General features: G+C 29.5%; 2 protein-coding genes across 8 annotated transcripts in view; one reads left to right on the top strand and one right to left on the bottom strand.

Moving 5' to 3' along the window:
• LOC107452869 (uncharacterized) overlaps positions 1-17,138 on the bottom strand; it is a 31,028-nt gene extending 13,890 nt beyond the window's left edge. For all 3 annotated transcript variants that reach the window (XM_071178519.1, XM_071178520.1, XM_071178521.1), the window contains exon 1: positions 16,986-17,138. In XM_071178519.1, coding sequence (XP_071034620.1) covers positions 16,986-17,123 — 138 coding nt within the window. In that variant the 5' untranslated portion in view covers positions 17,124-17,138. The remainder of the gene's footprint in view (positions 1-16,985) is intronic.
• The window catches only part of LOC107453428 (uncharacterized), a 50,302-nt gene extending 31,181 nt beyond the window's left edge, over positions 1-19,121 (top strand). Inside the window, exons 1-5 of one of the 5 annotated variants that reach the window (XR_001585323.4) lie at positions 11,332-11,403; positions 12,421-12,512; positions 13,301-13,328; positions 17,472-17,706; positions 18,789-19,121. Coding sequence is in view for 1 of the 5 variants with exons in the window: in XM_016070258.4 (XP_015925744.2) it covers positions 12,446-12,512; positions 13,301-13,328; positions 17,472-17,639; positions 18,789-18,891 (366 nt within the window). In the remaining 4 variants the exon portion in view is untranslated. Of the gene's footprint in view, positions 1-11,329; positions 11,404-12,420; positions 12,513-13,300; positions 13,329-17,471; positions 17,707-18,788 lie in introns of those variants that run through there. The other 4 variants (XM_016070258.4, XR_011636396.1, XR_011636395.1 and 1 more) reach the window with 4 other exon arrangements.
• The last annotated feature ends 4,201 nt before the right edge of the window (positions 19,122-23,322 follow it).

Here is a 23,322-nt window from a genome sequence, read left to right as displayed (position 1 = left end):
CATCCGTTATTTATACTTCATTTATTAGGAAAAAATGTTTTCATTGCACCTGATGCGTTTCTCAAAAACAGTAAACAATATCTTAAACAAGCTGCACAAATCAATCAATGTCTAAATTGATTTGTTTACAAATCAACAGATGGTTTCGACACATTTCTGTCATCATCTATTGCTCAGAATTTTTCTTCTTAATTTCTGAAGACAGCACTGCATGACAAACAAAACATATTCTATCACAAATGTTTAGCATATCTGTGGTGAATTTTCAATTCAGGGCTCAGCTTGAAATCCGTGTTAGTAAAAAATGACGCAGCAAAAAAATGCATCCTTCAAGTTTTTAACCGGAATTTAACAACTAAGAGAGGAATTTTGATCTCACTTTTATTATTCTTAGCCTAATCATTTACAAGTCAAGTCCTGGTTTTTCTAATCCAATGGTCTTCAACGACCCACTCCGCAGGTTGATATTTTTTAAATAAAAATACAGACTTGATTCTGGATATTTTTCAGATCAGTTAATAACTTTTAACAGAAATAAAAGTTTGTATTATAAAATCTATAAAAGAAAAGAAGAAATTTTCCAAAATAGAGATAGAGTCATTAAAGGTAGCTGGATTTTAAATTACAATCAAGGGCTTCGTGGTCTGTTTGGCTAGGTAGAGTGCATATGCAGTTTTTCAAGCGATATCTTTTTAGTCATAACTGGGAAATANTCTTTAGCCTTAACTCGGAGTAACTTTCGATGTAATGATCGGATCTTCACGGACTCATCCTTGATGGTTGCCGAGGGTGATCTCAAGTATGCTGATTAATTAGTGCATATGATATTTTAAGTTACGAAATCAGACTCAAAACGTACTTTCTCTGAAAAAACATAACTTTTTTCAACGGTTTCGGATATCTGCACACCATCCCCACAAAATTGTTGGGGGTAGCCGCAATTTGGGAAATATAGTCCCTATAGTTTGGTCCGGAGTTTGAATCCCTTCATGATAATGTTGCTTTTTTTTTGTTTTACGCCATATCTCGAGAAATTTAGAAGTAATATGAAAACTTTTTACACACCATTATAAAATTCATTTCCCCAAAGATAATTCTATACAAAAAATGATTTTAATTTTTTTTTATTATAATTTGATTTAATATTAGTTGGAAAAATTTTGAATTGCAAGGTTTACAATTTTTTTCACATCATTTTACAGAATATAATTTTACATGGCAAAATACAATATTTAAAGGAAATCGGTCAAATAGTTCCTGAAAAATCCCATTTTTAAAATGCGACTTTTTTCTCTCTTGAACAAACATTTTGGACTACTGCATTGCGGTTACACCCTATATTTTGGGGATCATAAATTCAAATCCGTTTAAGAAAAGGTACGTTTATTCAAAAAAAATATACACTTTTGTGCATGTCTTCGTAATGTCTGCGCTAATGAATTGGCATATTTGAGGTCAGCCACAGGATCCCATTAAAAATGACTCCTTGAATTTTAAGATCCGATAATTAGATCAAAAGCTATTCTGGGTGGTCATTTTATCCACTGTACATTAAATCATAATATCACTGCAAGCTTAATAATAGATTTTATATTAGTGCTGTAACTTTAATAAGATAAAAAGTTGAAGCTTGCTGTTTTGTAAACAAATCAAAATGTTTAATGCTACATAATAATAAAAATACCTCGGCAAAGTATTGAGGTTTTCAACAACATATAATGATGTGCTTGAACTCTCTTTAAAGTTTTTCATATTACTGGATAGTTCAAATTTTTTGTTGTTCGTAATTAAAAGGCTGCAATAGGCATGCTTTTTTACTCCTAGATATGATTTCGTTGTCTTAGCAGGAAATAAATACACTTAAACGGATTTAAAAGAAAATACTGTATGGTTAAGAGTTTGAAAATATTTGATCAAATTATCTTTGATAAATTCAATGGTTTTGTCTCGCATGTGACGTTTTGCGACGGAGACAGGAATATGTTTGTCAAAAAAATAAAATAACTATAAATAACTGATGTATCTTAGTATGAAATATAACTATAATTGATGAAAAACAGGATAAAATTGGAAATTTGAAGTTTTGATTGTCCTGGTGTAAAATAGCCATACGTAGCTTTACATTGTAAAGAAGGTTGAATATCAGAAACAAATATCATTAAATTATTTTTGGAAATTGTTTGGTATGATATCAATAAATTACCAAGATTATTTTTCTAAATTGCTCTTACCAATCAATGCAGAATCAGTTCATATGTTAGATGCAAGCAATTATAAAAACACTGTAGATATTCTAGACGAGTTAATAGATATTAATTCTAATAGGTTAAAGTAATACTTACCACTTGATTGAATGTATTACGAGAATAAATAAATGGAATCGAATCATCCGTTATTTATACCTCATTTATTAGGAAAAAATGTTTTCATTGCACCTGATGTGTTTCTCAAAAACAGTAAACAATATCTTAAACAAGCTGCACAAATCAATCAATGTCTAAATTGATTTGTTTACAAATCGACATATGGTTTTGACAAATTTCTGTCATCGTCTATTGCTTAGAATTTTTCTTCTTAATTTCTGATGACAGCAATGCATGTCAAACAAAACATATTCTATCACAAATGTTTAGCATATCTGTGGTGAATTTTCAATTCAGGGCTCAGCTTGAAATCCGTGTTAGTAAAAAATGACGCAGCAAAAAAATGCATCCTGTAAGTTTTTAACCGGAACTTAACAACTAAGAGAGGAATTTTGATCTCACTTTTATTTTTCTTAGCCTAATCATTTACAGGTCAAGTCCTGGTTTTTCTAATCCAATGGTCTTCAACGACCCACTCCGCAGTTTGATATTTTTTAAATAATAATACAAACTTGATTCTGGATATTTTTCAGATCAGTTAATAACTTTTAACAGAAATAAAAGTTTGTAGTATAAAATCTATAAAAGAAAAGAAGAATTTTTCCAAAATAGAGATGGAGTCATTAAAGGTAGCTGGATTTTAAATTACAATCAAGGGCTTCGTGATCTGTTTGGCTAGGTAGAATGCATATGCAGTTTTTCAAGCGATATCTTTTTAGTCATAACTCTAAACTATAACTCTAAATTCCTACTAATTAACAACAACTGCTGTACATTTATAGTTTCCGCCACAACTTAGTAAAAATGACAGTTGGATTTTAAAAGCTTCTCAAAAAAAGTCTTGCTTAATAAATAGACTAAGTGATTTATAACGATGAAAACTGTATCATTGAAAACTTAATTAGATTTCTCTAATTTCACTATAGTAACATTCAGTAATAATGCACTTTTTTAAAAAAAGAATTATACACAGAAAAGAAGTTTGTAAAATGAAATCAAGTGCTATGTCTTTATAAATAGCTAAGTTCATTTTCTTAAGCATACAATCTGAGCTGCGTCTAGGTTCAGTAGTACACATTTTGAGCTATGTTTATTTTCAAAGCATGGTATTTGAGCTGTATCCATTTTCGTAAACATGCATCTCGAGTTGTGTCCAGATTTGAAAACTCGTTGACGATAAATATCTGTTGAGTGTAAATGCCTAGCGATAAATCGTTTACATTTTACATGAGAATTGAAATATAGTGAGAAATAAAAATAACAATATATATCCATTAACAATAGATTAATATAGAAACAAATAGTTCTATCTTTAAATCAGCTATAAATCAATCGGTTTATTTGATTAAAATAGCATAAGGTTGACTTGATTAGTATTGATAAATCAACTTACGCCATTAGTTTTCAAGACTAAACAAATATCAATCAAAATAAAAAAGAAGTTTTCTGTATTTTAGAGAAAGAAAAATAAAGTTCATTTTTTTATCGAATAGAAAAGTAAGAAGCATCAAATTTCAAAATTGTGCTTTTATCTCGAAAAAAAATTTTTGTGATGGACTTTCATGTAAAAACTACGATTTTTAAATTGGAGAAAAATCTTATAACAGCTGCGATTGCTTGTAACTCATTTTGATTTTCCAATATTTCGAAGGCACATAAAAAAAATAATCGGTTTTTGTAGTATTTAGCGTATTGTTTCGTGTTTTATCATTCGATGAAAAAAAAGTATATACTAGTTAAATACCCATTCTTCATACGAGCTGAAATACAGTAAATAAGAAACAAATTGGTTCTGATCAACATTACAAAACTATAGAAGTATACCAACAGAATTTATTAAGCTGCAATTATTTTATTCGTTATTATATGCCTTTCCCGATGGTTTGAGCAAAACATGATTCTAGAAAATAAAGTTCATCTCATTGAAATAAAGATTAACTATAATCTATACCTTTTGACTAAATTCTATTGCTGGAGGTAAATTCCTAACAGTAAAAAAATAATTTTCTCCGGTACTTATCCCTTTCGATACTCCGTAAGTATTTACTTTCACAGTGCCTATGTAATAGATATCTTGGTATAAATTCAAGTATCTTAAGTACCTACTAAAATCTTCAATTAAAGCAATATGAGTAGAAATTATTACCACAATTTATTTGAGTAATTAATATAGCAATTCTTTATATTTCTCCTAGCAAAATAAGTGTCTATTTTCCATTACTTAAGTCTTTCAGAAAGAAAAAAAATATTTCAATATGTATCTATTATAAAAATTAACTAAGAATCGTCAGCGTTGCAGAATTACAGCCCTTCTTCATGGGTTTCATATACGAAAAAGTACATCCCCCCGTAATTTAGATTTTTATTACAAAAGTATTTTTTTACTTCAATTTTCAATAATTAAAAAAATAATCGATTGTAATACTCGAAATTAATAGTAACAACACCAATATTTTAATAGTCATTATTGACAAATTCATATCGATACTTTTTTTGAAGGCTATAAAGAATTGCCAAATTATTATTGACGCCAGTGATGTTGAATTAAATAGGGTATTAAATAATACTGATATTGCTCTTATATAAGTACCGTGGTAATGAGAAGCTCTTTTACGAATATAGGTGAGTAAAAAAGTTACTATGGAATTCGTTTTTTACCTGTTCTGAAATTGATAAGCACCCAAAAATAACCATACCAATCATTCATGACGACTAATACACAAATTTTTGTTTTGTTTTTTTATTCCGGTGAGTGGCTACATACTATTAAATTTACCACTATATAAGTAACTAGCTCAACTGAAGAAATTTAAAATTAAATATACATATAATATCATTTAACCAGGGTAACCTGTGGTTATCTATGATGAGTTTGGTTTCTCTTTCAAATTTATTTAGTCAACTTACCTAGAGTGATTAATATCATTTCATCTAAGACAAAGTTTAGACGAATTCAGATTTTGTGTAATTAATTCTACATTTCTAATCTAATGCTCATATAAAATCGAACTTCAATAAAATAAATAAATTCGATTCTTTTCAGTTCATTTATTATCTACTATTACACCTTTTTTCAATACCATTTTCAACACAAACACAGTAATGATTCATTTTCATTTTTTTCCATTAAGTATTTATCTTGATACGTACTTATTTCGTCATTTATTTACACTCCTTTTTTAGGTTCAGCATCAATCAAGTAAAATAATTTATTAATCCCTTTAAATATATATACAAGCAGCATTAGCTAAGATTTCAGTCCTGTTAAATTGTTCTCCTAACCTGTTTGTTCCATTTCTTTAAAAAAAAATTTCTAAACTTTTATTCATTTTTATCTAAGTTCAGGTCCGTTACAGCCAAACTGTAGGGTGATCCAATGAAGTGCCGTACTACCAATGAAGTGTCATCGTTTCGAATCCTTGTGATAGCTGGTAGATACGAATTCCGCAAGCGGCTTCCAACGACCACAGTACTGACGCAAAATATCCTCAGTATTAGATTGATCACGGGTTGAGTCGCCTTGGCGTCAGGCAAACCATGGAAGATCTTCGTGGTTTCCTCTCCATGTGATTTAAAGGCGGGGTAGTTCCATCAATATATTCCACTGCAAAGACAAAATGTTTACCAATACTTTATCCAGGGTTCANGTATATATATATATTTATGTATATATATATAAGCAGTATTGGTTACAATTTTAATCTCGTTAAACTGTTCTTCTAACCTGTTTGTTCCATTTCTTTGAAACCAAAATGTCTAAATTTTTATTCATTTTCAACTTAATTTAGGTCCGGCAAAGCCAAACTGTAGTTTTTGAGCCGCACAAGCTATGGGGTTAAAGTGGTCATCTACCAATGAGGTTTCATGGTTTCGAATCCTTGTGATTGCTGGTCGTTACAAATTCCGCACGCTGACTCCACCGACCAAAGTACTGACGTAAAATATCCTCAGTATTAGATGGGTCCCGGATAGAGTTCCCTTGGCTTCAGGCTAACCGTGGAAGATCTTCGTGGTTTCATCTCCATGTAACTTAAATGGGGAGTATCAATTGGGGACCATCAAAATGTCTCCCAATACTTCTTCCAGGATCCAATATTCTTTTTGAAAAAAAATATAACCCTTGTGCCAAAATGAAAATATTTTTTTCAGTTATTATAAAATAGAAGACAGCTTATGAGAAACTAAACTTTGTTGAACAATAAAGAAGTTATTTAAAAAAAGCATCTTTGTGTTTAAGTAATAAGAAATTTTAATAACATAATGGTTTTAATAAATAAAAATAACAGGAAAAACATCTTTTACTAGCATCAAATTCGTACCCCCCATCTATTATTTAATTGAATGTGATATTTTATTTCTTAGTTACTTTTAAGAAATATGAAATAAATAACCAGCTAGAAAAAAAAATAGATAAAAGAGATTCCTGTTAAATGAAAAAAAAAATCTGCCAAACTACTGGTGGTTAGAAAAATGAAATATCTTCGATTTTTTTTATCTTTTATAAAATGATCGAAACAAATAAAAAAAATAAGTTAATTGATTTATGAAGAAGTACAAAAGAAGTTCCAAGAAAATCAATCAGGATATATAAAAATACCTTTGTTCCTTTAAATTGAAAAAAAAAGAAACAGTTTTACATTTCCTTAGGATATCTGTTTTAATTAAAAATCATTCTTGTTGTTTTTGTAATAAAATCCATTTTTGTTTCAAATGAGAATTATTCCTTTCTTATTTAAATTTAAATAGAATAAATTTCGTTCATTAAAACAAAGATTTTTTATGAATATTTGAAAGCAAAAGAAAAAAAAAGAAAAGAAGAGGAAGAAGATTCCCTAAAAGGAAGTAATTAACGACAAAACATTGGAGTCTAAATCGCAAGTGAAATGATTCTGACACATAATTCTAAATTTTATAAAAACAAATTTCTTTTGGTTACAACAATATACAACTACTTTTGAAATAAAATTTCTTCACTTTTCTATCTTTTATGAACCCGCTTTGCTAATAAGCTATATAAAATTATAACAGTGCAAAATTATTTTGAATTTGAATAAACAAATCCGTTTAAACTTCTTTGATGTTTTTCATTTTACAAGAACTCTTCAAATTTGTCACACAATAATCCCCATCTATATTAGCTATTTTTCGTCAAAGTTTATGCAGCGTTTGTTTAAAATAAAACTAGCTAAACTCTAATTTAAAAAAAAAACTCAAACGCTTTTTTTCTAAGTAGTAGACTGAATATGATTTAGAGTCTCCTTGCCATCCGAATAAGTTTTCACGGTTTTCCTCTCCCGATTACTCAAATGCGTGTTACAGATAAAAAGTCCTCAAAATGCGTGTTACATGGAAAAGTTCCATCAAAAAGATCCTCCAGATAGCCAAATTTCTCCCAATACTTGATCCAACAGTTACCTTGGTTTCTGGATTTGTTCAAAATTACAAGGCTGCGGAGTAGCAATCGTAAACTCAAAATTTGAGTTCATTGACGGTAATAAAATAACAGAAAGTTGCAATATACACATGCAGAATGGTCCAAAAGATAAAGATATTAAAGTTGTTTTCTTCACTAGGGGAAACATCAGAAAGTTCGATCTGCACTTTAGGTCAAAATAATGCTAAACGTAAGGGGCTGCGTTTCGTTTAATTTTTAATTCCTCTAAAGTGCATGGCAAACTTCGCAAACCATGAATAAAGCAAAACAGCAAGAGTAAAGTACAGATAACGAAATTGTCATACTACACTTTCAGTTCCGTAAGCAAGAACTGCCTTCATTCTCTAAGCATAAAATATCAGTTAAAGAGTAACAAAACAAACTCCAAACACGGTGATACAGATTCAAAGATGGGAGATAAGAAACAAGTGTGTGAGAACTAGCCAGAAAACCTTCGGCAAGAACCCACAAAATGTAGGAAAATTAATATGATCCGGATTCAAAACGTTGGAAAAGGATGGGATTGTAGAAATAACTAATTAGAAAAACTATAAAACTATAGGACGAACCAATTAGAATTTTGTAAAATATGGAATGACACCCAAAAATCAAGGCCGTTACACGAAATTCAGAGATGATTAATTTTAGCAGAATAAAAGTCGAAAGAGATGAAAACCTTTTATTTATTTCTAATATTATCATTTATTTTATATTTCGAACCAAAAGAAATGCCATACTCCCGTTTGTATACCACGCTTTTAAAATGTGCTTTGATAGTTATCTCTTCAATGAAGAGCTTCTTTACCTAAAATAATTGTCATTTACAGTATGTTCTCTTTCTTATAATATTGAATTCAATTATAGAAATTTAATGGCGCAATTCAACACACCCTCTAATTTGAATTTTAAGAATTTGTTTTTTTTTGTTTTTTTTCTATCCGAAGAGCAGTAACTTAATCTCTAAGATTTCGAACAAATTTAAAGTAGTTTTTTCCACTGTACACAAACTAAAGTTCATAAATATTAAAGACTCTATTGCTGATATTACTATTTGATACATTTAACAAATCTCTTGTAGGAGTGGCCTTGTATATAATGAATTAACGAAACGTACAGTGATATTTCGACTTAAATAACTTGAAAATATGTCCCAAATCAGGATATTGAACAATCTTCCATCGACCTACATGGTTGAAAGTCTAATCATAAGTTTGAATATTCTTCTGCTCAAATCATTCAACACTGCTCACCATTTTCCCCTTTTAATTTTTGAGATTTGTTGTTGTTAATTTACGTCGCACTAGAGCTGCACATTGGGCTATTGGCGACGGTCTGGGAAACATCCCGGATGATCCGAAGACATGCCATCACAATTTTGATCCTCTGCGGAGGGGATGGCACCCCCGCTTCGGTAGCCCGACGACCTGCGCGCGAAGTCGAGCACTTTACGGTAGCACAGTTTAACGAGGACCAATACCGCACACCCTCGGTCCCTACGCAGACTGATCCAAGTGGTAACCCACCAGCACACTGACCGTAGTCAGTGATGCTTGACTTCGGTGATCTGCTGGGAACCGTGTCTTAACAATCAGTCCACTGCGGGACTAATTTTTGAGAATCAATTCATATTTTGAAAGATTCTTTAATTTTGTTAATGGTCTTTTTACTATCCAATACTTTCTCAATGCTTGAAAATATGTTCTCCTTAACTTAATTACCTCGTTTAATATTATCCTCCTACTGATTAAACGAAATTGCACGCGTTGATTCCGTTACTTTTCTACAGCCATTTGGTGTTGACACTGAGGGAAGTTTTTGTTTAAAGAACTGATAGTGTAGCTAGTCTATTTCTATACCTTTATTTCTGCAAGTTATTTTACTTTATGCATTAATAGCACAAAGTATATCTGAACCTCATTTAGACTTCATCACCAGTTGCATGAAGTATTAACTGATTCAGGTTTTCTCTCTTCACTTGCTTTATTTGTCAGAAATTATGTTTCAAATTCTATTCACCAGATGAGGCAGTGTAATTTCATCGATAAGCTCAGAATTAATTACGCTAGATTAAATCTGAAATTTATTCTTGTACACACCATTTAAATAAAATACACAAGAGATACTGAACCGATTACGTTTTGTACATAGCCGCTTGGCGTACATACCACGAACAATTAATTTTAAATGAGTCATGATGATGCTTTGAGTTTGATTCTTCAATTGAGTTTAAATTTTTTTGATTAATTTTAAATGAGTTATGCTTTGAGAAAGAGTTAAAGTACTCTTTCTATTTTGATTCAGCAAGTCCTTTTAAGATAACTTATGTCTGATTCACTATTTTTAGTGATGAAAATTTTTAAGTAAGTGAAATTTTTATTATATTAAACTCTGTCAAAATTTTTAAGTGGTATGGTAGCGCATTGAAGAATCATTGTTTTAGTGTCTCGTACGTTACAGACATAAGATTTATATTAATATTTCCAACATTATTTTTTGAAAAAAATGGCATTTATTTTGAGTGTTTGAGTATTCTAAATTCAAGAAATATAGATGTAAATATAGTGGATTCAACTCATTTCGATAGAACTTTTATTTAGAAAACATTCTTATCACACGTACATGACGTAGAGTTAAGGAATGTTTGTTTATGTTTTTGTACTCGCATTAATGGACACTATTTAAAAATGCATCTTTAAGTGTTATCTTAAAGTAACCTAGTACATGAAAGTTACATTATTTTAAAAAAATAAACCAAATGTTACATACTGGCGTAATGCTAAGCACGTATCCTTTCATCACTTTTGCGTAAAAAATGGATATGGAATATTTAGACTCTCTGGCTTTTATTCCTCTACTTGTAGACATCAATTTATACCTAACTAATTTTTCATTAAAACTATTATTACATTTAACGTTACATAAGTGTTACATAAATAAGAAATATTTGTATGATTTTTCTTATAATATTACCAAAATCATTTTTTTACTTTAAAATATACCAAACACAAAGAGATTCAGTGAAGTAACAAAAAAGTAAAGCATAAACGTTTAAGCTAATTTCCTCAAATTCACAAAGTAATCAATTAACTCTTCACGTTTTGAAATTTTATTGCAATTAACTTAGTTTATAATACATAAAAACATATTATTCACATATTTTAAGTTCCATCTTACGCAATTTAGATTTGCCATTTTTTTTAATTTCTTAATAATAAATTAAATCTGTTTGATTTATTTGAATTGGTTTCGGCTGAGATCGTAAATTATAAATTACTATAGAAAAATTTATTTTTAATGTAAGGAATTAAAACTAATATAAAATAATAAAGAAAACATCAATAATAAAAAAAACATCAATAATAAAGAAAACATATGTAAGTGCAGTCAATCTTACTCCTCTTGAAAGTCAAATGAGCTTTGATTTAAATGCCTTGCTTTGTAAACATTACTTTTTTTTGACGTTTATAGACATGTGTTTAATATAGCCATTGTTAATTGTTTTGGAGTTATAAACATTTTATAAAGAGGGCAATAAATTATCGCAAAAGTAGGTATAAAAACATTAGTTATGCTCAACACAAATAATTATTAATTTTTATTTTATTGGTAAGCTTTGTTTTGTAGTTTAAACTTTATATTCTGTTCAGAAGAGTTGTTTTAATTTAGCTTCACTGACGTAAACAGATATAATGCTGTGTTTTAATATTTTGAAAAAATTATGAAAAATAAATTTTGGCACAATTTCATATTTCTTTAGTTTTCATAGTTTCGTTCATCGAAAATCTGCAATTTAAATACGTAGTAACTTTTTAAAGGATTTTGTTCAATGAAATTCAATTTATTAAATTGAGATTAGTTATTTGGTTTAAGTAATTTTCGGACTTAATTGAGAGAAAAATAATACATTCGTGTTAGCATTGTTTTTCTTTGTTACTTTAAATCTGAAATTAAGTTGGTTTTCGAAAAAGAGTAGCCTTTCTCTCCCCCTTCATAGTTAAATTTTATATCTAATTTAAATCTTCATAAAAACCTGTTTCATTCACTGTATTTGTTTAACAAATGCATAATACTGATTTTGCTGTCCTAAAATAAGATGTAATATAGTATTCAATATGGCACTATGTGACTATCGCCACTAAGCTTCAAAATTAAATCAATTTAAACAGTGATCTATTTATCTAAAATAGTGATGAAGTACGTTTTTTTCTGAAAAAGGAAATGCTGAAGGTATTAGATGAATTGCCGTTAAATTGCGACTCGGGAGTCTCAAATGATGTTTTTGCGATTTGAGAGAGGCTTGTATTTGGATTAAGTACGGGCTTAGTTAGATTTTTGATTAGTTAGATTAAAATAAAATTTTCGACCTCATCATTAGACCAAGAGATGCTTTTTTCAGATATTTTGCATTGTATGAAAAATAAAATAAGAGTTAATTTTTGTTTAGCTTTCTCAAAAAATAAGTTAGCGAGATCGAAGGCCTTTTTGCAAATCAACCAAAAATTCCGTTCGAACCGAACCGTTCTTGAAACGAAAATTTATTTTTCAATAACATACACTAGTGTGTTTGATTTATGAATTATTATTATAATTGTGTATGAAATAAAATGTTTTTTATACTTTTAGGTTATTGTAAAATACCAAACAAAACATGAATTCTAAGGCAATATCGATGATTTTTCTAGTTTTTTTCCTGCATTGTTACGAAGGGAGCAAAAGTAATTATTTTGCTTTTTTTCAATTAAAATATTGATATAATTTACTTTATTTTCTTAGCTTCAAAACTCTTCTGCTTTTGAATATTTTAAGCATTTGTTTCGATCATGAGAATGAATAATGTGAAATCCAAATAAACAAACTTTTGAAATTTTAAATCCTTGAATATATATTACTAACAATTACATTTAATGTATATTGTTAGTAATAATTGTATATATANAATATCACATTAAACATATCTATGATTTAAAAAAATATTTTTAATGGAAGTCTCATTATTATTGTTCATTAAATCTAAAATCTTCAAATAAGTAATATAGATATATACTTATTATGGATCTATACATTTTATAAAACTATTAAAATCAAAATAAAATCATTGCAGAATATTTACTTTTTATATTTATGAAATATTTCTGCAAGGAATACGAAATTATAATCGAGATAAACGCGTTTTTAATTTAGAATTTTATTACAAATTGGAACTATTTGTGTACTGCTGAGCTTCAACACTGTAACACTTCATTTAACTTCTGTTTCTAATTTAATTCTCGTTTATCTAAAACATGGGGGTTTTTTCTACCAATAATTAGTTTAATGTTTAGAAATTTGAGGTATTTTTTTTCCACGTCTCCAGAAAAACTTGTATCAAATTTTACTCTTTTTTTCACCGTGTTTGACATCATTAAAATGAAAATATTTTTTTTATTATAATCATAAAAGAATAACTCATTATTTTAGTTTTTAAATGCACTTCTTTTTCACTAAAACGTTTTTCTTATTTTAGCTTTTCAAGAAAGCAGACAAAGTACTAGGTTTGTAGTAAATGTTTCTATTGTATCTATATATGCGTACATTTAAGATTAAAATAAACTTTAAGAAAAAGAAAAAAACAAATTTAAATTTAATAATTCCTTCTATTATTTTCGTTAGTCTTTCCCACAATTTATAATTCAAGTTTCAAATTTAGTTCCATGAATTAATTTAGAAAAATGTATTTATGCGTTATTTATTTTTAGACAAGCCATTAAAAAAGAACATTAGTTGAACCACTCCTGTAAAACTTTTTCAGAGGAAACCTAGTTACGATTATATGAGTCTATATTATTTAAAACAAATAAAATGATTTTGTATAATTGTTTTTATATATATGCCAAAGTAATATCAGCAAATAAATATAGAATTTTACGTACGAATTCGATTTATATCATGGGAAGAAATGAAACGTTTATATTACTCTTATAACTCTCGCCATTATTATACGTAATATTGTGTATCCAATACTATATCTCTAATTATTTTCATAAAAAAATAATTTGGTGGCACCCATAATGCGTGAACTTGTATTAAACCGTGCCACTATTAATTGCAGCTTTATCATAATCCATTACATTATTGTACAGATTTAGGGGAGAGTCGGGTAGCCCCGCCCTCTTAAGGAGTATTGCTTATATTTCTGCATAATATTGAGTAATACTCAGTATTTTTGTATGTTTTTATTGTTTTACCATCTAATTAAATAATGCAAAAAGAATAAACCAAAAAAAGAATAGTTTAACTTAAAAAAATGGAAATTTCGAAAAACATGTTTTTCAGCTCATTTCAAAATGTGTCGGGTAGCCCCACCCAGTTACAAAAATTATGTTTTTTGACTGTTTTTTCAGGTGTAAATGAAAGTGACCAATGTATTGACAATAGATAAACTTCATTTATCATTTTATCACAAAATTATTTCATTTATTACATATTTATATACTTTTAGTGAATTCTATAATTTAATAACAATCATTTAATAACAACAATATTTGTTGTCAAAAATGCATATAACATTCCAATGTGAAGCAATAAAATAATAATCTTTGCAACCCTACATTTATCGACGAAATAAAATTGGGCGGTGATACTCGACATTCATGTGAGCGGGGCTACCCGAAATCCAATTTTTTTGTAAATTTGCAATTATTCGAAAAATTTTTTAAATATAAACTTCTTTCTTTGTGCAAATTAAACTTAAGACTACTTACTTTAATGCTGTAAGTATAGAAAAAATTATTTCTTTAGTATTAAAATGAAGTTTAATCGAAACATTCAACCAATTTTTCTTAATTTCATGACTACTGTATTCAACATATTTTCAAAACTATTGTTTACCATATTAACAGCTGCATAAATACTTGAAACTTTGAAAATAATCTTTTTTTAATATAACAATTAATGTTCGATGGCGCAATGACTTTAAAAAATATTCTATACATATGAAATTAACTGTAGGCGGGGCTAACCGACTCTCCCCTAAGTTTTTCAATTTATCTTCTAGCCCTTTATCTATTGCGTTGCCTTGAAAAGAATTTTTGGTTTTAGAGAGAAATAGGACTCAATTTTCTCTACACAAAAAATGAATATTAATCAGTCCACTATATTTTATTCCATTCAATGGTCTTTTGCCATATACCTAGTAATTTCATGGTCCCACATTCTTAGAACTTCCAGTTCTTATCAGCAAAAAATCCAACCAAGTAAGTACAATTCAACCAAAAAAACTCAACTAACCGTTTAAAGTTATTGCAATTACCAAAACGTTTACCATACAAAAAGCTTCGCAAATTTCAGAATAAATAATTAACTGATGGTTCAAAGTCAGGGCTATTTGAGGGATTGGAAATTATTCGAGTTCTACCACGACAATGTCAAGCATCACACGTCATTACGTGATCACATATGATTATTGTAGATTGGTTAATAAATGATGTCTCTTATAAAGCCTCGATTCGGTTCAGTTTTTTGATGATAATGACTAAAAATTCTATTAGTATGAGATCAAGAAGTTAGCAAAAAGTATTATAAAAGATCATGAAACAGAACGGAAGATATATGACGGATTAAAGTTAATTTATTATTGTTGAAAAATTGAGTTTCATTTCACACTAAAAGAAAAAATTTAGCATCTTCAAACATTTAATGCATTTAAGTGTTTAAGAACACAAAATCACCGTACTTTCACTCTCTGTGTTACAACTGCTTAAAAATCATTCATTTAGTGCGGCAAGTCTTTGATTTATTTAGGCTACTTATTTTTTCCACGCACTTGAAGGCTCTTAATCCTTTGTTTCCCATTTATTTTAGCAATTAATGGTTTTGATCTGACGTTTCCACCCGCATTTCGTAGCAATACTTTAGATTTTTTGTTAATTTGCTTCTTTTTACACCATGAAGAATTGCTCGTTACAATACCAGAGTGAAAAATTTCGGTTCAGCTTTTATTTTTAGAAGAATATTTATAATTTATTATTTTTTTTGTTTCCAAAATCGCACTATAATTTCTTTTTTATATTGGTTAGTATTCGCGTACTATTAGTATTCTTTTTTGAATATCTCTGCTTCATTATGTACAGTTTTTGGAACAATTTTTTTTCTGACACCAACGTAATTTTTACTAACCTCTTTATATGCTTCAAAACCTATTCTCTAGTGCAAAAGTGTTTTTTTTTCTTTCTGCAACCATCTATCGCCCCATTCTACCATTCTATAATAATCGAGAACCAGGTGGCCTGGTTTGATGAGCCTGCCCCCTTTGAAGCTTGAAGCCTTTAAAGCAATTAATTATTTTGCTTAATACTTAGCACAGTATAAGGGAGATTTCTAAAAATATATTAATTTGGCTTATACAGTTAGCCAAAAAGGCGATCTTCGTTTTTATGTAATCAAAAGCTTTACCAAATTAGTTTTATTTTTCAAAGAATATTAAGGAAGATAAAATTGAGGAAAATTAAAAAAAGAATTGATTATATTATACTTTATCTGTTTTGCCACTAGTAGGGACCTACACCCCTCTGTTCAGAGTTGTTTGTCAAACCTCGTACCTTCACTCTAAGATTGCAGATTTTGCAAATGTTCAATGTGATGTTGTCTGATCAGACATATCAACGTCACACATGACTGATCAGACATAATGCTGGTGTCGTCTGACCAGAACTAATACCAGAAAATAGAATTGGAAAAGTAAAACATTTAATTTTCGAACATTATTTTATAAAACTGTGCTACTAGTTTTTTTTTCTTTGCTTTACTTTTTAACTTATAATTACAGTACTATAAGAAAAAACTTTGATCTATATATTTTGTCCGAGTATTGTCTAAATTAATGCTAGAAAATTTTTGTCTATGAATGAGCATATTGCTTAAACAAAAATATCAGACTACTATAAATAGACATCCAAGCTATTAGATCACGTGAAATACCTCTCTCTAGGACTATCCGGGATTGCCAGGTTCTCCTAGAGAGTTTGAGGATAGAAGGGAGACAAATAACACTCCAATGGATCCCAGGACATTGCGATATCTACGGAAATGAACAGGCCGATATGCTGGCTAAGAAAGGCACTTAAATAATTCAACAGCTTACATTCGGCCTTACATTCGGCAAAACTCTATATCTAACATTTTATGAAACAAAACTGGAAAGCGTTGCTCACTTCTCGTATTTCTTCAAGAAGTTGGAGGAACAGCTTAGAACAGGGCATTGCCGATAAGCCCCGCAATAAAGCTGTTGCAGAATTCAGACTAGCGGTGGGCCATGATTGCCTGGCGAACCACCTCTGCCGCATCGGCATTCTTGCTGACCCAAACTGCCCGTTATGCTCGAATAATGAACTTATAATGAACAGGGACCATCTATTGAGATGCTAGGCTCTGCGTGGGGACTCTGATGTGATGTGCTACTGGAGTGCCCGACATCTGTTATTGAGATAGTGACTTTTTTCTCTTACTTGTTGTTCACCTTTTTGTTCACTGTTTTTGTTAGAGTTTGTCTTTTCTCTTGCCATAAGAAATAAAATTTAAAAAAAACTATAAATAGACATTCGTGGGTTGGCGAGTGATAGCAAACAGGGTATATCATACTACCTATTATTATATAATGTATAAGAATATATTTTATAATTACCAATTATTTCTTTTAGCGACAAACATGATCAACTGATTGAAACAAACAATGCTGCTTCTCCATCCTTTAGATGTCCAGCTTTTTGTAATAAAACAAATGAACGGAAACCATCTGAAAAAGGAACACCTTATAAATTTACTTTGCAAGTATGCATGAAGTGCAAGAGAGAAAGGAGAAAACGCCAGTATGAATATTGAGATTATAATTTTTTGTCGAAATGTTTATCCTAGAATTTATAGTTAGTAACCAAGGTAGGAATTACTTTAATATTTCATTGGCATTCCAAATTTGATGCTGATAACAAAAAAAAATTTTGTAAACAATTTTTTTTAAAGTTTTCAACCCTATTATGCTTTCATTTGACATAGTGAAATATTAAACTTGCACATTTAAAATATTCCTTTACTTGCTTTATAAATTGAAGTTAACGTTTTGTTTCCATTTCATTGTAACTTACTCCAATAACAAAAAGAGGATGGAAGAGCAGAGTCGAGTGACAGGAGTAAAATACTCCTGTTGCGATTCCAGGTAGTTGTACAGTAACAGAATTAGAGTGTCCACTTCAATAAACAAGCTAATTAAATGCTAGCGTCGGGGGTAAAACATAGCGATTTTAATCTGTTACTTCAAATCAAGTGTTCTTTCTCGAAATATCTATCGAATGACGAAAGTGTGAAATATTTCAAAATAAAAAGATTTCTTATAAGCTATGAGCCATGGTTTATATTGCGTACATCAACTTTTCTTCCTATATGTGGCCATGTTTAAATAAAAAGTCGGGAAATCGTTCCGGATAAATTAGGAGAATTTGCACGTCATCTCACTTAAAAAAAGATGGGGCGTTGTTCCTGTATTAAGATCAAATGTTCAAAGCTACCTAAGAGAGGCGGATGAAGTTTGAAATGTTTTTAAGCAATTTTGTGTTTTGAAAGAAACTTAATTTTTACAACAATATTAAAGAAATATATTTTTTCTACAATCATTACTTTTTTTTTTAATTATTCTTAAAATTATTTTCTTTTCTTGATTCTTCAATTTATACCTCGAAATTTTCTCCTATATTATTACAATATTTGTTTACAAAAACCTTGTATCTCTATTAAGTGGAATTTACTAACAATTTAACTCTCGTTCTTATTAATAAGTCTTTCTTATTAATCAGTTCATTCTTATTAATAAGTCCCCATACGTAACCTCTCACTCTGCTTAGACAGATTGCGTTTGCTTCTTGGTTTTATTAAATTAATGTATAACAAAATAACAATGAAACTGCATTTTTCGAAATTATTCTGCTCAATTATGTGCAATCTTAGTTTTACCTTATTTTTTCAAGGAATTCTAGATGCAACTCGCTGTGTACTGGAGTGCCGAAGACTGAATTTTGCAGAAGATGCCGTTATGATTATATAAATAAAAAAGATAAAGAAATAATATGATTTTACAAAAAATATGATTTTATAAATACAAGATTATTTTACTACAAATTTTATTGGATGTGAATAAAACTTTCCATATGAATCTTTAATATAAATGTTTGGTTCCATTACAATATTAAGAAATGCATAGAAAATAAATTGAGTTTATTTAAGTGCAAATATTTTCTGTTAAACTATGAATTTTGTCAAGAAATATTATTCATTATAAAAAAAGATTCTGTATAAGCCCATTCTCACTCGTTAATTTTTGTTATATTATACGTTTTTGTTAATTTTCCTCCTCCGTTTGCTTTTGGCTTTTAAAAAGTACGTGATGACACGTAAATCATACAAATGTCTCACCTAAATATACGTCATTTAAGGCTACTACGATGTATGATCAAATTCAAGTGGAATTCCGAGTTTTAGATGATAAAAATAGGTATAATTAGAAATATTTTGGCGTGGTCGAAAATTTCATTGATTTAAAATATTTGTTTTTTCACTGAGTAAAATTACATCGAGAATCTAAATTGTTTTTTACAAAATAAGAGAAATGATGGTAACCATGAAGAGGAAAAATATTTACAATTGGACATGCTCTCATGTAAAACTTGATCAGCATTAAATTATACCGAGTTTTAAAAGTAAACTAATGGTTCCAAAAGCTTTATCAAAAATTTAATTTACAAAATCTATATTTTCCATTTTTGGAATTATTAATTTTGAAAATGACTAAATTTTTTAAAATACAAGTATAAAATAATCCATAACTTACAGTCATGCATCAAGCACAATTTAAAGAGCAATATTTTGGCAAAAGTTAAAAAACCGTAATGTATTGCATTATGCATGTTTTGGAAATTTCAAAATTGTACTTGTATATATTTTTGAATGTCGAGATATATAATTATAGCATTGTAATGTTCATGGTACCGAGTGAAATAGCGATTTGTATTTGGCCTTGAAGTAGTCATTTGGCTGCTTAAATGTAAGCGCTAGGAGGAGAAAATATAAAAAACTGTAGCAACATACAATTCAACGAGCATTTCAAAACATTAATTTATATTATTTTTAACTCGCCGACCAGACTGTATTGTGGTTAAGGAACTGACTTCACACAGAAAAATCCTGACTTCAAATCCCAGGCAAGGCAGAGATATTCTTTCAATCTCTGTACTATCTGTCCTTATGGAGGAAGAAAAGTTGGCCCTCCTAATATGATGCTCCAGAAAATATGGTCAACAAATCTGCCTTGCAGATACCTGAATGGCTAAAGTCCATCGGGTGAGCATTGCAGTATTTTTCAATAAATAGGAAATTGCCAAATGGCAAACCTATTTAATGAGTCTTTCAACATCTTTAATAATCATGATTGGTGGGGCAATACATGTTTTAGGTAGGGACATATGGAAGTACAGCAAATAAACCTTCATTCAAAGCCCTTCAACTTCCATTCAAAGCAGGAAAATAAATGTAGTCGAACCTTTGAAAGAAGAACCGAAGGCAAAAATATAGTATGAATTTAACAGGTTCAATAAGCGTTACATGTAAAGTGAATAGTTAAAAAGGTAAAAGAAATTATGTTCAGTAAGAGGAAAGTATTGCTCTGATGATAATTATACAGCATTCTACTCACATTAAAACGAATTGGTAGGATGTCTTTTATCTTCTTGCGGTGGTCAAACCATACTTTTACTTTTAATTATTATTTATTATCTACCTTGGTGTTAATTTCATCTGGTGTGAAAACTAATAAATATTTTGTTAAAAAAAACAAGGATGTTTCACATATCGATCACTCATCAAATCCGTGTTTGCTTCTCCTTCTGTATTGAAGATTAAAAAGAAAGTACGGTTTATGTCCTTTTTTACAAAAATTGTGATTGGATCAGCTGCATTTTGAGGATATCAATTAAGGATATGAATAATCCGTAATTGCAATTCAGCGGAATACATATCGGTTAAACAGGGTATTTTTCCCCCTCACGTTTAATTAAATAATTCTCGAACTAATTGGTAAATCTTACCTTTTTTTTATCCTGTCAAAATCCTGGCTCTTTTTTGCGCACATTTGCAATTTTCAAACACCAAGTTTCATAGATTTTGGGAAACAAATGCAAAATCTAACGTAAAAAATTTGCAATAAATTTTGAATAAATTTAAATTTCGAAATAAACTCTGTGTTAAGTCATTAACAAATATGGCCCATTTGGCATATCAAATTTTAAAACTATAATTGTATCCATGGTACCTGTAGTTTGGGCCGTATGTTATTTTTTCCTAAAAATTTATCAATTACTTATTCTCTAACTTAATTGAGTATTTACATCATTTTCATTTTACTGTACTCCATGAATTTCGACGCTTTCGTAGCTTTTGCGCATCAAAACGAAATATAAATTTATGTTGAACACCCATAAACAGTGGCAGTGGCTCTTACGATTTTTATATCGAGAGATAAATTTACTGTAAAATACCTGTGCGATTGAATACTTTCATCAAACTTACGAGTACTTTTTGATCATTATTTACTGTAAGTGTACTGTTCTTACAAAGTACGCATCAATATTCTACGAATTTTCAAATTTTATAGTTCCTCGAGAAAACTACCTGATTCAAAGTTGTTAATATAATTTTACATGCAGTCGCCAAAGTTGTCAGAAATATTACAATTATATTGTTTCAAAGTGAAATATATGTAAAAAATGCAAGTTATAGTTGAGTTTTAACTTTTGGTGCTTTACAGAAGAACACCAGTTTTAACAATATTTATTAAGCAAGAAAATAATTAAGATTTTTCTTTTTGTTTGATTTTATGTTTTGTTAAAAAAAAAGTAGAAAAAAAAAGTTAAAAAGTAAATAGGAAATAAACGCTAAATGTAGCCACATTATTTTGCGAGAATGTGTCTAGTCCAAACATTCCATATAAAATGTTTAATTATATGTTTAATACCAAAATATAACTTCTTGAAAACATATACTTATACATATTAAAATAACCAAATAACTGGATAATTTTTTGGAATTTAAGTTACTTATAGGCCTTTCAACATCAAAATAATAAGCTACGTTCAAACCTAGATTGCTTTTTCAAAACTTTTAATCAAGCCTTATTGAGTTGAGCAAAATCCAGTTAGAATCTCATAACAGAAATATTTATGACGATAAAGGTTTAGCACGCACTTAGCTTTCTGTTTTGAAACCCCAAGCTTAAGATTTCGCTTAGCCGACACCACTTAACGGTTTTGTCAATTCAGCTAAATGACAAAATTTTTATGCGAAAAAAACTACACATTATAATAAAAGATCTAAAATAAAACCACATAAAAATGCAGGCTACTGTTTTAGTTCTAAATACGGAATAATCGAAATACGGAATGAAAACACATAGATGCGAGCGAAAACTACAAACAAGTTGCAGCGAGGATAAAAGTGTTTTACCAGTAAGGCAGGTGAACAAGTTTTACCAATATAACTAAATAACAGAAGGGAGATTGGAAATAAGTGTTGAAATAATAGGGTGAAAAATAATAATAATAAATAATAAGGTGAGTAACCTTCAGTCTGTCCTGAACATTGCAGGAGCAAGAAGAAGCTAATAGGAATACGAAGGGTGAAGACTACTAATACGTTCGAATTAATATACCGTATATTCCGGCGTATAACGCGCACTTTTAATACAAAAAGTAACATTGGAGTTTTCGAGTGTGCGGTATACGCCGAATATAAAAAATTATAGATTAAAAAAACTTAAATATAGAAAAATACTTTTATTTTAAAGAAATGATATACCTTTACATATATACATTATTGATTTTTGTTATTACGTAAATAGTTCATATGTTCGTCTTCCGTTATTTCTTCAGGCACGTCATCACAATCTGTTTCGTCTTCATCATCTGTGTTACCCTCATCCCTAAATAAACAGTCATCTTCTGATCCGTCCAGATTGTTTGAAACGTTGCATTTTTTGAATGATTTTCTAACCATCTCAGACTTAATTTCATCCCATACTTTTAATATCCATTTGCACACTGTTTCCAAACTTGCATGACGCATATGTCCTCCTTTCGTAAAGGTTTTCTCGCCCTCCAACATCCAAGTGTTCCACTGTTTTTTTAAATTGGCTTTAAATGGTTTGCTTAAGCAGACGTCCAATGGCTGAACTAATGGTGTCAATCCGCCCGGAATAACTGCCATATCGGTGTTACATACTTTCAAAAAAATTTTTGTATTATCTGTAAGGTGGGACCAAAACATGTCCCACACTAAAAGGTTTTCTGATTTTCTATAGATACTAGACGAGATATTGCACATGTACAATCCAAATTTTCGTGCGCGTTATACGAAGAGTATATCTTAAAATTTAAAAAAAGTTATTGGAAATTACGGGTGCGCGTTATACGCCGGGGCGCGTTATGCGCCGGAATATACGGTATTTAAATTTAT

This window comes from Parasteatoda tepidariorum, chromosome 3 (assembly GCF_043381705.1).
Source record: "Parasteatoda tepidariorum isolate YZ-2023 chromosome 3, CAS_Ptep_4.0, whole genome shotgun sequence".
NCBI lineage: Eukaryota > Metazoa > Arthropoda > Arachnida > Araneae > Theridiidae > Parasteatoda > Parasteatoda tepidariorum.
The sequence above is the reverse complement of the archived record's forward strand: the minus strand, read 5'-3'. Positions and strand labels throughout refer to the sequence as shown.